At 47.6% G+C, this 14,847-nt stretch overlaps 1 protein-coding gene across 1 annotated transcript in view; it reads left to right on the forward strand.

Annotated features, from left to right (window-relative positions):
* Nucleotides 1–2,376: 2,376 nt before the first annotated feature.
* Nucleotides 2,377–14,847, forward strand: part of PPP1R14D (protein phosphatase 1 regulatory inhibitor subunit 14D) — an 88,899-nt gene continuing 76,428 nt past the window's right edge. The window contains exon 1 of the mRNA XM_063947777.1: nt 2,377–2,698. Coding sequence (XP_063803847.1) covers nt 2,507–2,698 — 192 coding nt within the window. The 5' untranslated portion in view covers nt 2,377–2,506. The remainder of the gene's footprint in view (nt 2,699–14,847) is intronic.

A 14,847-nucleotide genomic window follows, 5' to 3' on the forward strand; every position in this document is an offset into this window, starting at 1 on the left:
CCCATATTTGCCATATGCTTGGCACAGAGTATGCGAAGAGTAAGCAAAGTAAACACATCCACAAAACCAAGTTGGATCCTCCACAACTCTCACCAGCAATAGGCACCACACATTTGGTCAGCAAACTGTGCATGAGCAGGAGTCGTGGTACTGAAGTGGATACATCACAGGGACGGGCTTTTTACAAACCCCTGTCCCTGTGTGCTGCTTCATACATATGGGTGGTGTAATTGCATCCTGCAATGCAATTTTGGGCTCTAATATTGCACCCAGATCGCATTGCAAAAAATGCTGCAAGATCAGAATGCTTTCAAAAATAGTTTATTTTTATTCATTAACAAAATGCAAAGTGAATGAACAGAAGAGATATCTAAATCAAATCAATACTTGGTGTGACCACTCTTTGCCTTCAAAATGGCATCAATTCTTCTAGGTACACTTGCACAGTTTTTGAAGGAGCTTGGCAGGTAGTTTGTTCCAAACATCTTGGAGAACTAACCACAGTTCTTCTGTGGATGTAGGCTTGCTCAAATCCTTCTGTCTTTTCATGTAATCCCAGTGAAACTCGATGATGGTCGAGATCAGGGTTCTGTGGGGGCCATATTATCACTTTCAGGACTCCTTGGTCTTCTTTACAGTAAAGATAGTTCTTTTCTTAATGACATTGGCTGTATGTTTGGGGTCGTTGTCCTGCTGCAGAATAAATTTGGAGCCATCAGACGCCTCCCTGATGGTATTGCATGATGGATAAGTACCTGCCTGTACTTCTCAGCATTGAAGCACAAAGAAATGGACAATGTTGAGGACATTAGAAGCAGTGGTCAGCCAAAGAAATTTAGTGCATCAGATGAAAGACACACCCTGCTTACTTCCCTTCGAAATCGGAAGATGTCCAACAGTGCCATAAACTCAGAACTGGCAGAAACCAGTGGGACCCTTTCGGAGAATTTTACCCAGAAAGTGGGCTTCATGAAAGATTTGCACCCAAAAAGCCATACCTTCCACATAGAAACAAGGCCAACCAACTGAACTATGCACGAAAACATAGGAACTGGGGTGCAGTAAAATGGCAGTAGGGGCTCAATGACAGATGAGTGAAAATGTGAAATAATTGGCTGTAACAGAAGGCAGTTTGTGCACCGAAGGGATGGAGACCAGTACAATAATGAGTGTCTGCAGGGAACAGTCAAGCATGGTGGAGGTTTCTTACAAGTTTGGGGCAGCATTTCAGCAAATGGAGTAGGGGATGTGGGGGGTTATTTAGTATGGATGGCAAATTCTGCTAAAAAGAAGAATTTGCAATCTGTACTTTCGTATGCTGGGGGCCGCCTATTGCAGGGCAAGGCCACCCATCATGCTAAATGGCCTGCCCAGTGTCTGCGTCCGCAATTTAATTGCGGTCGCAGCAACTGAGCAAGACCCCCTGCAGCTGCAGCTATGCTGTATATGCAGATGGTCCACTGCTATGTTCTTGATCAGAGCAGATGCATCTGATACACACACCCGGCCCAAAAAGCGCGGCCAACACCCCCCATTTCCCCGATGATGCCCTAAAAATGCATTCGTCGCCGCCCCCACCACCCGCTCAGTGACTGCCTCTGCCTGTCAATCAGGCAGAGTCATTCACAGTTAATGCAATCCAATCATACGTGCGCAGTGCCACCACTGCCAGGGTTATTGCAGTCGCATCGATTAGCGATGCGACCGGAATAACTCATTTGGTCAGGATTAACATTGTCTTTGATGCTGAGAAATACAGGAAGGTACTTATCCATCATGCAATACCATCACAGAGGTGTCTGATTGGCTCCAAATTTATTCTGCAGCAGGACCATGACCGCAAACATACAACCAATGTCATTAAGAACTTAAAGAAGAACAAGGAGTCCTGGAAGTGATGATATGGCTCCCACAGAGCCCTGTGTTCAACATCATTGAGTCTATCTGGGATTACATGAAGAGACAGAAGGATTTTAGCAAGCCTACACATTCAGAAGATCTGTGGTTAGTTCTCCAAGATGTTTGGAACAACCTCCCAGCGAGTTCCTTCAAAAACTGTGAGTGTACATAGAATAATTGATGCTGTTTTAACAGCAAAGAGTACTTTCACCAAACATTGATTTGATTCAGATTTCTCTTCTGTTCATTCATTTTGCGTTTTGTTAAATGATAAAAAATAAACTATTAACACTTCTATTTTTTAAAGCATTATTACTTTGCACCATTTTTTTCCACACCTGCTTAAAACTTTTGTACAGAACTGTATGCCTCAGAAATAATCTAAGATAATATGTGAACATTCGATCTCTATCTGCCCTGGAATAGTGAAATATAAGAAGCTGGCTAGGACTTTGCTTCCTGTACCTTTGTCACAGTGTTTTTCTGCCATCTGCCTGATCACGTATTCTGATCCTTCCCTTTACCTGGAGATCTGTATAATTCTGAAAAAGTGGAGCAAAGGAATAGAACTTTGTCTTAAAAGGCTCAGGAGTGCAGTGGGGTAACTATGGCTACCAGTGGCAGCAGTACTACTCGGGTCACCTTCCTGGATCTGGGAAAACAAGAGGAACTTGAGGAAGATGTGACACACAAGAAGCTGGGGAAGCTCACAGTGAAATATAATCGTAAAGAACTACAGCGCCGGATTAAACTGGAGGAGTGGATTGATACCCATATTCAGGAGCTTTACCAAAGTCAGGTGAGGCTGAGAACGCAAACTCTATGAAAGTGGTATTATTATTAACTACCACCCTTATAAAATGCAATTACATCTATAGTTTTCTCTTGATATAATTATAATTTTAAATATTTTTTAAACAAAGTTCTCTGGCACTAGTGTTATTCTCTGGGTCTATAGTGTTTCCACAGTTCAGACAAAGCTACAGCTGAAGTATAATTTCTGATATTGCATGATTTACATAATACATTTACATGCAATTTAATTAAACATGAAACAATATTATTATTCTCTTTCTAATAGCAGTAAAATTCCTCCTCATTATTAGGTGTATGCCACATTAGGGATGGCCATCGGTGTGGTTGCCAGCGGTGGTTACCATCGATGGCAATATGATAAGTAACCATCGATTGCTGCCAACTATGCAGTGGATGACCATCGATGGTTCCCACAACCAATGGTCACCCCTGTACTTTCACTGACTGACCCGTGGGCCAATCAGAAGATGGGGCGGGGCTTTGTGGGTGTCAGGGGCAGAGCTATGCTCCGTGCCCCAGCACCTCATTAAATGGAAAAAAAAATGTGTTTATGCCTTGCCATCGATGAAGAGAAACAATATGGGTCTCCCCCCTTCAATGGCAAAAGTATTTTACATCTGCCATAATCCATTGATGGTTTAGTATCATCGATGGGCGATGGCCACCTCTATGTCACATTGCAGGGCCTTTACCATCCTCTCCCTACTCCCCTTGCAATCTCCTATCACATTATTGCCTTCTCTGCTACAGTATTATTTGACATCAAGTCAGTAACTAAGGAGTTTATTAAATTATTTATGTCCTTACAATAAAGCAGTGTTGGCTGTAGGGGCTGTTACATATCTGTTATATATCATCTTGAGAATATTTGTGTATAGCAGGGGTGGGGAACCTTTTTTCTACCGAGGGCCATTTGGATATTTATGAAATCCTTCGGGGGCCATACAAGTCTGCCCCAGCGCGCGCCAAAAAAATGGGTGTGACCAGTTAAAATGGGACGTGATACACATATGCCCCCAATAGTGTAGTGCCAGATCCACAATTGCCCCCACAGTGCCAGGTATACAAATGCCCCTCACAGTGCCAGGTATACAAATGCCCCTCACAGTGGCAGGCATACAAATGCCCCCACAGTGCCAGGTATACAAATGCCCCCACAGTGCCAGGTATACAAATGCCCCTCACAGTGCCAGGTATACAGATGCCCCTCACAGTGCCAGGTATACAAATGCCCCTCACAGTGCCAGGTATACAGATGTCCCCACAGTGCCAGGTATACAGATGTCCCCACAGTGCCAGGTATACAAATGCCCCTCAGTGCCAGGTATACAGATGCCCCCACAGTGCCAGGTATACAGATGTCCCCACAGTGCCAGGTATACAAATGCCCCTCACAGTGCCAGGTATACAGATGCCCCCACAGTGCCAGGTATACAAATGCCCCTCACAGTGCCAGGTATACAGATGCCCCTCACAGTGCCAGGTATACAGATGTCCCCACAGTGCCAGGTATACAGATGCCCCCACAGTGCCAGGTATACAAATGCCCCTCACAGTGCCAGGTATACAGATGCCCCTCACATTGCCAGGTTTACAGATGTCCCCACAGTGCCAGGTATACAGATGCCCCCACAGTGCCAGGTATACAAATGCCCCTCAGTGCCAGGTATACAGATGTCCCCACAGTGCCAGGTATACAAATGCCCCTCACAGTGCCAGGTATACAGATGCCTCCACAGTGCCAGGTATACAAATGCCCCCACAGTGCCAGGTATACAAATGCCCCCACAGTGCCAGGTATACAAATGCCCCCCACAGTGCCAGGTATACAGATGCCCCCACAGTGCCAGGTATACAAATGCCCCTCACAGTGCCAGGTATACAAATGCCCCTCACAGTGCCAGGTATACAGATGCCCCTCACAGTGCCAGGTATACAAATGCCCCTCACAGTGCCAGGTATACAGATGCCCCTCACAGTGCCAGGTATACAAATGCCCCTCACAGTGCCAGGTATACAGATGTCCCCACAGTGCCAGGTATACAGATGTCCCCACAGTGCCAGGTATACAAATGCCCCTCACAGTGCCAGGTATACAGATGCCCCCACAGTGCCAGGTATACAGATGTCCCCACAGTGCCAGGTATACAAATGCCCCTCACAGAGCAAGGTATACAGATGCCCCCACAGTGCCAGGTATACAAATGCCCCTCACAGTGCCAGGTATACAAATGCCCCTTACAGTGCCAGGTATACAGATGTCCCCACAGTGCCAGGTATACAAATGCCCCTCACAGTGCCAGGTATACAGATGCCCCCACAGTGCCAGGTATACAGATGTCCCCACAGTGCCAGGTATACAGATGTCCCCACAGTGCCAGGTATACAGATGCCCCCACAGTGCCAGGTATACAGATGACCCCCACAGTGCCAGGTATACAGATGCCCCCCCCCCCCCCCCGTCCCGCTTACCGCTCCTTTCGGCGGGTACACGGAGGAGAGCGCGGCTATGTTGGGCGGTGGCGTGTAAGACTTGAAACCAGCCGCCGGTTCGAGAGCCAATCAGAGCTCGCGGACCGGCAGCCGCGGCTCCTGATTGGCTGCCGGTCCGCGAGCTCTGATTGGCTCACGAACCGGCGGCTGGTTTCAAGTCCTACACGCCGCCGCCGCCGCCCGACAATAGCCACGCTCTCCTCCATGTGGTGACAGCTGAGACACGCTGCCGCCGGACTGTGCGGCGGCGTGTCTCACTGAGAGGAACGGGTGGGCCGGACCAAACGGCTTCGGGCGGAGGTTCCCCACCCCTGGTGTATAGTCTAGAATCCTTAAGTAAACTTTTGGATACATAATATAAAACTGTCATGAATTCAGATTGATATACTTACAGTAGTTGAAAGTTGAAAGTTTATGAACCCTTCAGAATTTTCAATATTTCTGCCTAAAACTACCTTGGGTTTTCACACAAGTCCTAAAAGTAGATAAAGAGAACCAAATCAAACAAATGAGACCAAAAAATTAAACGTGCTCATTTTGTAATTGAGGAAAATTATCCAATATCACATATCTGTGAGTGGGAAAAGTATGTGAACTTTTTCTTTTAGTATGTGGTATGACTCACTTGTGTGGCAATAACTGCATGTAAACGTTTCTGGTAATTGTTCATTAGTCCTGAACATTGGCTTAGAGGAATTTTACCCCATTCCTCCATACAAAACAGCTTCAACTCTGTTATGTTGGTGGGTTTCTTCCCATGAGCTGCTCGCTTCAATTCCTTCCAGGGCCGGACTGGCCATCTGTACACTTGTATGTTGTTATAATATTAATTTATATTTGTAAGAGCATAGACTAAGAAGTAGGAGGAGTCGGGAATAGTAAGGGGAGGAGTCAGATGCTGACACTGAGGTGGGCCTGTGTGCTTCAAAAATGCCAGGGCCTATTTTTGGTCCCAGTCCGGCCCTGGGCCCTTCTATAACATTTTGATTAGATTAAGGTCAGGACTTTGACTTGGCCATTCCAAAACTTTAAAATGTATTCTTCTTTAACCATTCTTTGGTCAAATGACTTGCATGCTATGGGTCGTTGTCCTGCTGCATGACCCATGTTCTCCCGAGATGTAGCTCATGGACAGATGTCCTGATATTTTCCTTTCAACTATTCTGGTATAATTCAGAATTTTATGCTGGAATGCAGTGTTCTCCTTTTCCAAACATAACACTTATCATTTAAACAAAAAAAAACCCTCTATTTTGAACTCATCTGTCCACAAAACAGTGTTCCTATAGCCTTCTGGCTTGTCCAAGTGATCTTTAGTAAACTGCAGACTGGCAGCAATGTTCTTTTTGGAGAGCAGCAGCTTCTTCTTGCAATCCTGCCATGCACACCATCAGTGCTAAAAATGGTCCTAGAGAGGTGGTTGAACTCACACCTCCCTCCGCGCTCATGTAATAAAGGTCTTGCGGCCCAAAAAGGGGCGTGGTCTCAAAAGGAAAGGGGCGTGGTCACACAATAGTAGTAATAATGCCCACAGTAGTAGCACCCCAATACACATAATCCCCACAGTAGTAGCACCCCGTAATACACAATGCCCACAGCAGTAGCGCCCCTTATACAATGCCCACAGTAGTAATACTCCTTATGCAATGTCCACTGTACTGGTGGTGCCCACAGTACACCAGTAGTAGAGCCTATAGTAGTAGTGCCCCTTATGCAATGCCACCAGTAGTAGTGCCCCTTATGTCCCCAGGAGTGATGCCCCTTATGAAGTGCCCCCTTTACAATGCCCTTATTAGTAGTGCCCCCATTAGTAATGCCCTTAATAGTAATGCCCCTGTGTAGTATTGCCCCCAGTAGTAATGTCGCCTGTAGTAATGACCCATTTAGCCCCCTGTACTTTAGCTCCAGTAGTTATGCCCCCAGTAGTTTAGTCCCCAGTGGTAATGCCCCTGCAGTTATGACCCCAGTAGTTTACCCCCACTTTAGTTTAGCCTACCAGTTTGCCCCAAGTGGTAATACCTCCTAAAGTTTAGACCCTGCAGTTATGCCCCCAGTAGTCTAGCCCCCCAGTAGTAATGGCCCCAGTAGTTTAGCCCCTGTAGTTTAGCCCCATGTAGTTTGCCCCAAGTAGTTTAGCCCCTGTAGTTATGCCCCCAGTAGTTTACCCCCCTTGTAGTTTGCCCCCTTGTAGTTTAGCCCCCAGTAGTAATGCCACCTGTAGTTTGCCCCCATGTAGTTTAACTCCTAAGTAGTACTGCCCCCCAGTAGTTTATCCCCTGTAGTTATGCTCCCAGTAGTTTAGCCGCTGTAGTTATGCCCCCAGTAGTTTGCCCCCAGTAGTAATGCGCCCCTGCAGTTTGCCCTAAGTAGTTAGTCCCCAGTAGCTTGCTCCCTTGTAATTAGCCCCTGTAGTTTAGCCCCAAGTAGTAATGTCTCCCAGTAGTTTAGCCCATGTCTGTCACTGCATATAATACTAATATTTCAGATAATTCTTCCGATGAGGATGGGGAATATACTGATCCGTCAGACACTGATACAGTTGCTTCTGATGAGGAATCTACAACCCAGGTTGATGTTCCTGACCTAGTGGAGGCTATTAATCTGATGCTCCAAATAGATGATGAGATCGAGCCTACTATAAATAAGTTTTCCCTGTCTAAAAAGATGTTAGCTCATTATCCTATCCCTGCGGAGTCGAGTAACAGGTGGGAAACTCCACCGCCTGTGGACTCTCATGTCGCACATCTTCTGGTGTCATCCACTCTGCCTGTCACCACTGTCACTTCACTGAAGGAACCGACGAATAAGCGTGTGGAGGGTTGCCTGAAGTCTATTTACTCTCTTACCGGTGCTGTACATAGACCCACTATGGCAGCCTCCTGGGCTGTGAAAGGAATTGAAGCATGGGTTCAGGCAATTGAGGATGAGCTGCCGCAGGATTTTTCTGACACTGCCAGACAATATCTGTCTCATATTACCATAGCCTCCTACTATATTCAGGAGGTGGTCTCTGATGCAGGTGTAATGGTGACCAAGGCGTCTACTACGTCTATCCTGGCTTGCCGAATTCTGTGGTTAATGTCCTGGAAGGTGGACCTGGACTCCAAAAAGACCTTGGAGGTGCTCCCTTTTAAGGGAGACATCCTATTTGGGGAGGATCTGAACAAGATTGTGCCTGACTTGGCGACTGCCAAGACTGCGTTTCTCCCAAGTACTAATTCTTCTACTCTGAAGGCTAAGAGTACCACTTTTCATTCCATTCAACCTACAGGGAAAGCAAAAGGTCAGGCATATCCGAGACAGGCTCGTGCTTCCAAAACGACTAAGCCCAGATCTAAACAATCCTGGGCCGCCCGTCAGGCTGCTTTCAAACAAGACAAGCCTGCTGCATGACGGGGCGGGCCTCCCTCTGGGGGACCCCAGGGTAGGATGCCGACTTCTGCAGTTTGCCCAGGCCTGGTTAAAGACCACTTTGGATGCCTGGGTGCGGGAAGTTGTCTCTCACGTATACGCAATCTCTTTCAAGAGACGTCCCCCTCATCAGTTCTACGCGGCGGTTATCCCTTCGGATCCATTAAAAGCGCAAGCTCTACACTTGGTTGTACAATCCCTCCTGGACACAGGAGTGGTAGTGCTGGCACCTCTGTCTCAGAGAGGCAGGGGATACTATTCGTCCCTGTTTCTAGTTCCGAAGCCAAATGGGTCCTTTTGGCCTATACCTCAAATCATTGAACAAGTTTGTGAGAGTATCCAAATTCCGTATGGAAACTCTGCGCTCCATTGTGCTGTCCATGGAACCCGAAGACTATGGCCCTCATTCCGAGTTGTTCACTCGCAAGCTGCTTTTAGCAGCTTTGCACACGCTAAGCCGCCGCCTACTGGGAGTGAATCTTAGCTTATCAAAATTGCGAACGAAAGATTAGCAAAATTGCGAATAGACACTTCTTAGCAGTTTCTGAGTAGCTCCACACTTACTCGGCATCTGCGATCAGTTCAGTCAGTTTCGTTCCTGGTTTGACGTCACAAACACACCCAGCGTTCGCCCAGACACTCCTCCGTTTCTCCAGCCACTCCCGCGTTTTTCCCAGAAACGGCAGCGTTTTTTCGCACACACCCATAAAACGGACAGTTTCCGCCCAGAAACACCCACTTCCTGTCAATCACATTACGATCACCAGAACGAAGAAAAAACCTCGTAATGCCGTGAGTAAAATACCTAACTGCATAGCAAATTTACTTTGCGCAGTCGCACTGCGGACATTGCGCATGCGCATTAGCGACTAATCGCTCCGTTGCGAGAAAAAAATAACGAGCGAACAACTCGGAATGACCCCCTATATCATATCCCTTGACATACAGGATGCTTACCTGCACATACCCATTGCCATGTCACTTCAGCAATATCTGCAGTTTTCTATTGGCAACCTACATTATCAATTCCGGGCCTTGCCTTTTGGATTGACCACGGCACCTCAGATTTTCACCAAGGTCATGGCCGTAATGATGGCCCTTCTCCGCCGTCAGGGAATCAGTGTCCTGCCGTATCTGGACAACTTGCTGATCCTGGTGAACTCCCAAGAGGTTCTTCTCAGTCATCTGGAACTGACAATCCAATTCCTACAAGCCCACAGGTAGCTCATCAACTCGAAAAAGTCCTCTCTGGTACCTGCTCGGAGCATGGTGCACCTGGGGGCACTGCTGGACACACACAGCCAATGATTGTTTCTGTCTCCAGAGAAAGTCCTGAAACTTCAGGACAGGATCAGATATTTCCTGTCTCGCGTTGATACACTCAGCGATACAAGTACTAGGCCTCATGGTGTCGGCTTTCGACATGGTAGAGAACGCTCAATTTCATTTCCATCCTCTGCAGAGGTTAATCCTTTTCAAGTGGGACAGCCTGTCTCATTGGATCAGGTCTTAAATGATCTCCTTGACTCAGGAGGTTCGTCTGTCACTGAGCTGGTGGCTACAGGACCAACGGTCGAGCAGGGTCTGTCCCTTCTGGATCTCCAACTAGGTCCGTCTGACAATGGATGCCAGTCTGCGGGGTTGGGGCGTGGTGTTGGAGCAAAACTCTCTCCAGGGTCGATGGACCAGCGAGGAATCTCTCCTCCCGATAAACATTCTGGATTTGCGGACAGTGTTCATTGCATTGACACTGGCCCTGCTTCTAGTACAGAACAGGCTCAGTCAAGCACAATCAGATATAAATCATCAAGATGGCACTTGAAGCCGCATGGCAATGCTTGAAGTATCAAAAATCCTCCATTGGGCGGAAAGCCATCTGCAGGCAATATCGGCAGTGTTCATTCCCGGAGTCCTAAACTGGGAAGCGGACTTCCTCAGTAATCAGGATGTTCACGCCAGAGAGTGGAGTCTTCATCCGGAAGTCTTTCAACTCCTAGTGGACAAGTGGGGCCTACCAGATGTAGACCTGATGGCGTCTCGACACAATCACAAGGTTATGGAGCATTCGTGGACGCACTGGCAATTCCATGGAACTTTCAGCTGCCATACGTGTTCTCTCCAGTGTCACTCCTGCCCAGGGTACTACAGAAGTTCAAACAAGAAAGAGGAATACTACTTCTAGTAGCTCCAGCGTGGCCCAGATGGCATTCAGACCTGCAGTGACTATCGATAGAGCGTCCTCTTCTCCTTGCTCAATGCCCAGACCTCCTGTTCAGGGCCCTTGTGTCTATCTGGACCTGGCCAGATTGGCTTTGAAGGCGTGGCTCTTGAAGCTTCACTCCTGAGGGCCAAGGGATTCTCTGAGGCGGTTATTCAAACTATGTTGGAAGGCCCATAAACCGGCTTCTGCTCTGATTTATTACAGGGTCTGGAATTCTTACTTCACATGGTGTGCTGCTAAGAATTATGATACCTATTCATTCAGAACTTCCAGGCTTTTGGCTTTTCTGCAACAAAGCCTAGATTTAGGCCTTCGTCTGCCCTCCCTCAAGGTTCATATATCTGCCTTGTTGGTGTAGTTTCAGAGAAAAATTGCATCTATTCCTGACGTTCATACTTTCACTTAGGGTGTTTTACGAATTTAGCCTCCCTATGTCCCTCCTGTGGCTCCATGGGATCTGTCTGTTATCTTAAATGCCATACAAGAGTCTCCATTTGAACCTCTTGAGTCTGTGAACCTTAAATGCCTTACACTTAAGGAGGGTGTCAGGCTTAGGCGCTTTGTCCTGTCATCCACACTTTTTGATTTTTCACCATGACCGGGCAGTTCTTTGAACTCACCCCAGTTATCTACCTAAAGTGGTATCTTCTTTCCATCTTAACCAAGAGATTGTGGTTCTGGCTTTTATCTCTTCTGGTTTGTCTTCCAAAGAGCGGTCTTTGGATGTGGTACGGGCTCTCTGTATATACGTGGAGAGGACTGCCTCTATCAGGAGGTCAGATACCCTGATTGTACTTTTTGGTTTTCACAAGCGTGGCTTGCCTGTGAATAAGCAAACCTTGGCCAGATGGATTAGAATGGTGATTGTACAAGCCTATGCGCAGGCTGGACTCCCAACTCCTGCTGCTATCAAAGCCCATTCTACTCGGTCTGTTGGACCTTCTTGGAGGGCCCGTCGTGGTGCGTCCGCTGGACAATTGTGTAAGGCGGCTATGTGGTCCTCAGTGAACACGTTCATTAGGTTCTATGCCTTTGATACATCCGCCTCCCAGGATGCTTCCTTTGGACGCCGGGTTCTTGTGCCCGCTACGGTGCATCCCCTCCCATGAGAAACTGCTTTAGGGCATCCCTGATGTATTCCCTGTGGAATCCCAGTGTACTCCGCTGCAGAAAAGGAGATTTATGGTAGACTTACCATGGTTAAATCTCTTTCTGTGAGGTACACTGGATTCCACAGGGTGCCCACCCTGCCGCACTTAGCTTCTTTGGATTTGTATGGCATTAGCCGCTGGTCCCTTCTCCTGTCGTGAGACTGTGGTTCTATGTGACTAACATCTACCATCTCTTTTACCTGCTACTGCATTGGACTGGTTAACGAAACTGAGCTCCAGTGTCTGGAGGCGGGTTTATAGAGAAGGCGGTGCAGTGCATCCTGGGAACAGTCAAAGCTTTAGCCTGTTGGTGCCTCGGATCAAAATCCAACTCTACACTCCGATGTATTACCTGTGGAATCCAGTGTACCTCGCAGAAAGAGTTTTAACCATGGTAAGTCTACCATAAATCTCCTTATCGTAATGTGTTGTTGCCCAGTGTGTTGTTGCCACAGTGACAGGAGGCAGACGATGCAGTGTGACATTATTCTGCAGCAACCAGAAACATCGGCATTGCAAGCAAAAGTCTCTGGGGCAGCCTAGCATGATGTAATTGGGAAGGGAGGGGTTTCCTGCTAGGCCATGCTCTCCCCGTGATGGCAACAGTGGACTCCATGAGGCTACACCCCTTTATGTGAGTCCAAATGCCTTTAGCATACAAGGGGTACTATTGGCCGCACCAGGTGTCACGAACCCCCATGCCGCCACTGGGGTGGCATACTGTACTCACTTCCAGAACAGAAATCCAAATTGTCGACATGCGGACTGTTGATATTCACTCTGGCAATGTGAACCTTGTGTCAGTATCAACATTGTGAATGTTTACATTTGACATGTTGGCCTCCTGTCCATGCTGACAAGCTGAATGTTGGCATTCAGAACATGTCAACATTTTAAGGGGGTAATTCAGACCTGATCGCTGCTGTGCTTTTTCGCACAGCAGGCGATCAGATCTGAACTGCGCATGCAACAGCACCGGGCATCAGTGCCTAGCGACGGGATGGTGCGAAAAAAACGATTGCACGGGCGATTGCAAGGTGATTGACAGGAAGTGGACGTTTGTGGGTGTCAACTGACCATTTTGCAGGAGTGTCCGGAAAAACGCAGGTGGGCTCAGGCATTTGGAGGGAGGGTGTCTGATGTCAGCTCCAGCCCCGATCACCAGGAATACATCGCAGCGGATGAGTAAGTCCTGTGCTGCGCAGAGACTGCATAAAATGATGTTAGTGCAGCGCAGCTAAAAAAAAAGTTGACACACACTTACACAGACTTTACCCCTCCACCTGTAGGCGGCGACTATCTGATCGCAGGGCTGCAAAAAATGCACCCTAGCGATCAGGTCTGAATTACCCCCAATATTCTGAACATCGAGAAATTCTGCCATACCCTTTTCTTCCTCAGAGGAAAAAATTATAAGGTGAAACAGAGGAATATTTCTGTAAACCCAATGAAAGAAAACTGTACTTCATATTCTGTGATAAGAAATGACAATATCCAGTGCCATACTCTTGTGTCTTTCCAGCACCATCCTCCTGCGGATTTCCACCACAGTCTTTCTAGCCAACTTTGTGTCTTTCATGCTCAGCCACCTTCTACATCACTACATTACATCACTATACTACGCTTTCTTATACACTGCACTACATCACTACACCCCCTCCCAATATGTTGCACTACATTACTACACTACAAATTCCAATGTGCTGCACTACGTCACTACACCTCCCCCAATACACTGCACTACGTCACTACATTACATCACTACACCCTCCTATACACTGCACTACATCACTACACTACACCCCAATATGATGCATTACATCATTACATTACTATGCTTTCCTATACACTGCACTACATCACTACACCCTCAACACGCTGCACTACATCACTACACCCTGCACTACATCACTACACTACACCCCAGTGTGATGCTTTACATCATTACATTAAATCACTACACCCTCTTATACGCTCTGCACTATATCACTACATTACGTCACTACACGTCCCCCTACTATATGGTGCACTGCATACACTACACTCCCCAATATGCTGTACTACATCACTACATTACATAACTACACTACACCTTCCTTTCTGCAGCAGGGTACATTGGGTTCCACAGGGAAACATCGGGTGTAGAGTGGATCTTGATCCAGAGAGTCACCGACAGGCCAAAGCTTTAGGCTGTCCCAGGATGCACTGTGGGGCCTCCTCTACAACCTCGCCTCCAGGCACTGTGAGCTCAGTTTTGAGTTGGTGCCTGTAGAAGCAGTCACTAACAGGACTGGGCAGCCCTAAAAAAGCTTTTTGTGACAGAAAATTTCTTCAAAACTGGTCTGTCAGCGCTGTATGTCATGGTGACACTTCAGCGCTGCAGCTCCATCACCTCCTAAGCAGCGTTGCATACTCCCGCAGCCTGTTCTGGGGTACTTGCGGCGGAGATGCTCCGTCTCTAGGCATACGGTCGCAGAAGCTCACCTGGTTCACATGGAAAGAGGGTCCCCCAGGCAGCACCCGCCATTAAATCGCGTTCCTGACGCAGTCTAGGCAGACGGACTGCGACGCTGGCATGGACACTGTAACCGAGCAGGGACCCCACTATATCCACCAGGGCATAGGAGTACAGGTCGGATATACTAATGTCCATTTTAATAAGACTCCATAGTACCAGGTGGTGAAGTCCAACATAGGGGAACCGGCACTTGACCAGTAGCCTCTCCCCCACCCCAGGGCGCCATTTACTGCTGGTGTTCCCGCCCTGGAGCTACTTCACACTCTCCCTCACTCCCTGACTGAGACGATGGGCGCCATTTTCTAAAATAGCTGCGACTGGTCTCCGGGACTGCAGGG

Source organism: Pseudophryne corroboree, chromosome 12, assembly GCF_028390025.1.
Source record: "Pseudophryne corroboree isolate aPseCor3 chromosome 12, aPseCor3.hap2, whole genome shotgun sequence".
Taxonomy (NCBI): domain Eukaryota; kingdom Metazoa; phylum Chordata; class Amphibia; order Anura; family Myobatrachidae; genus Pseudophryne; species Pseudophryne corroboree.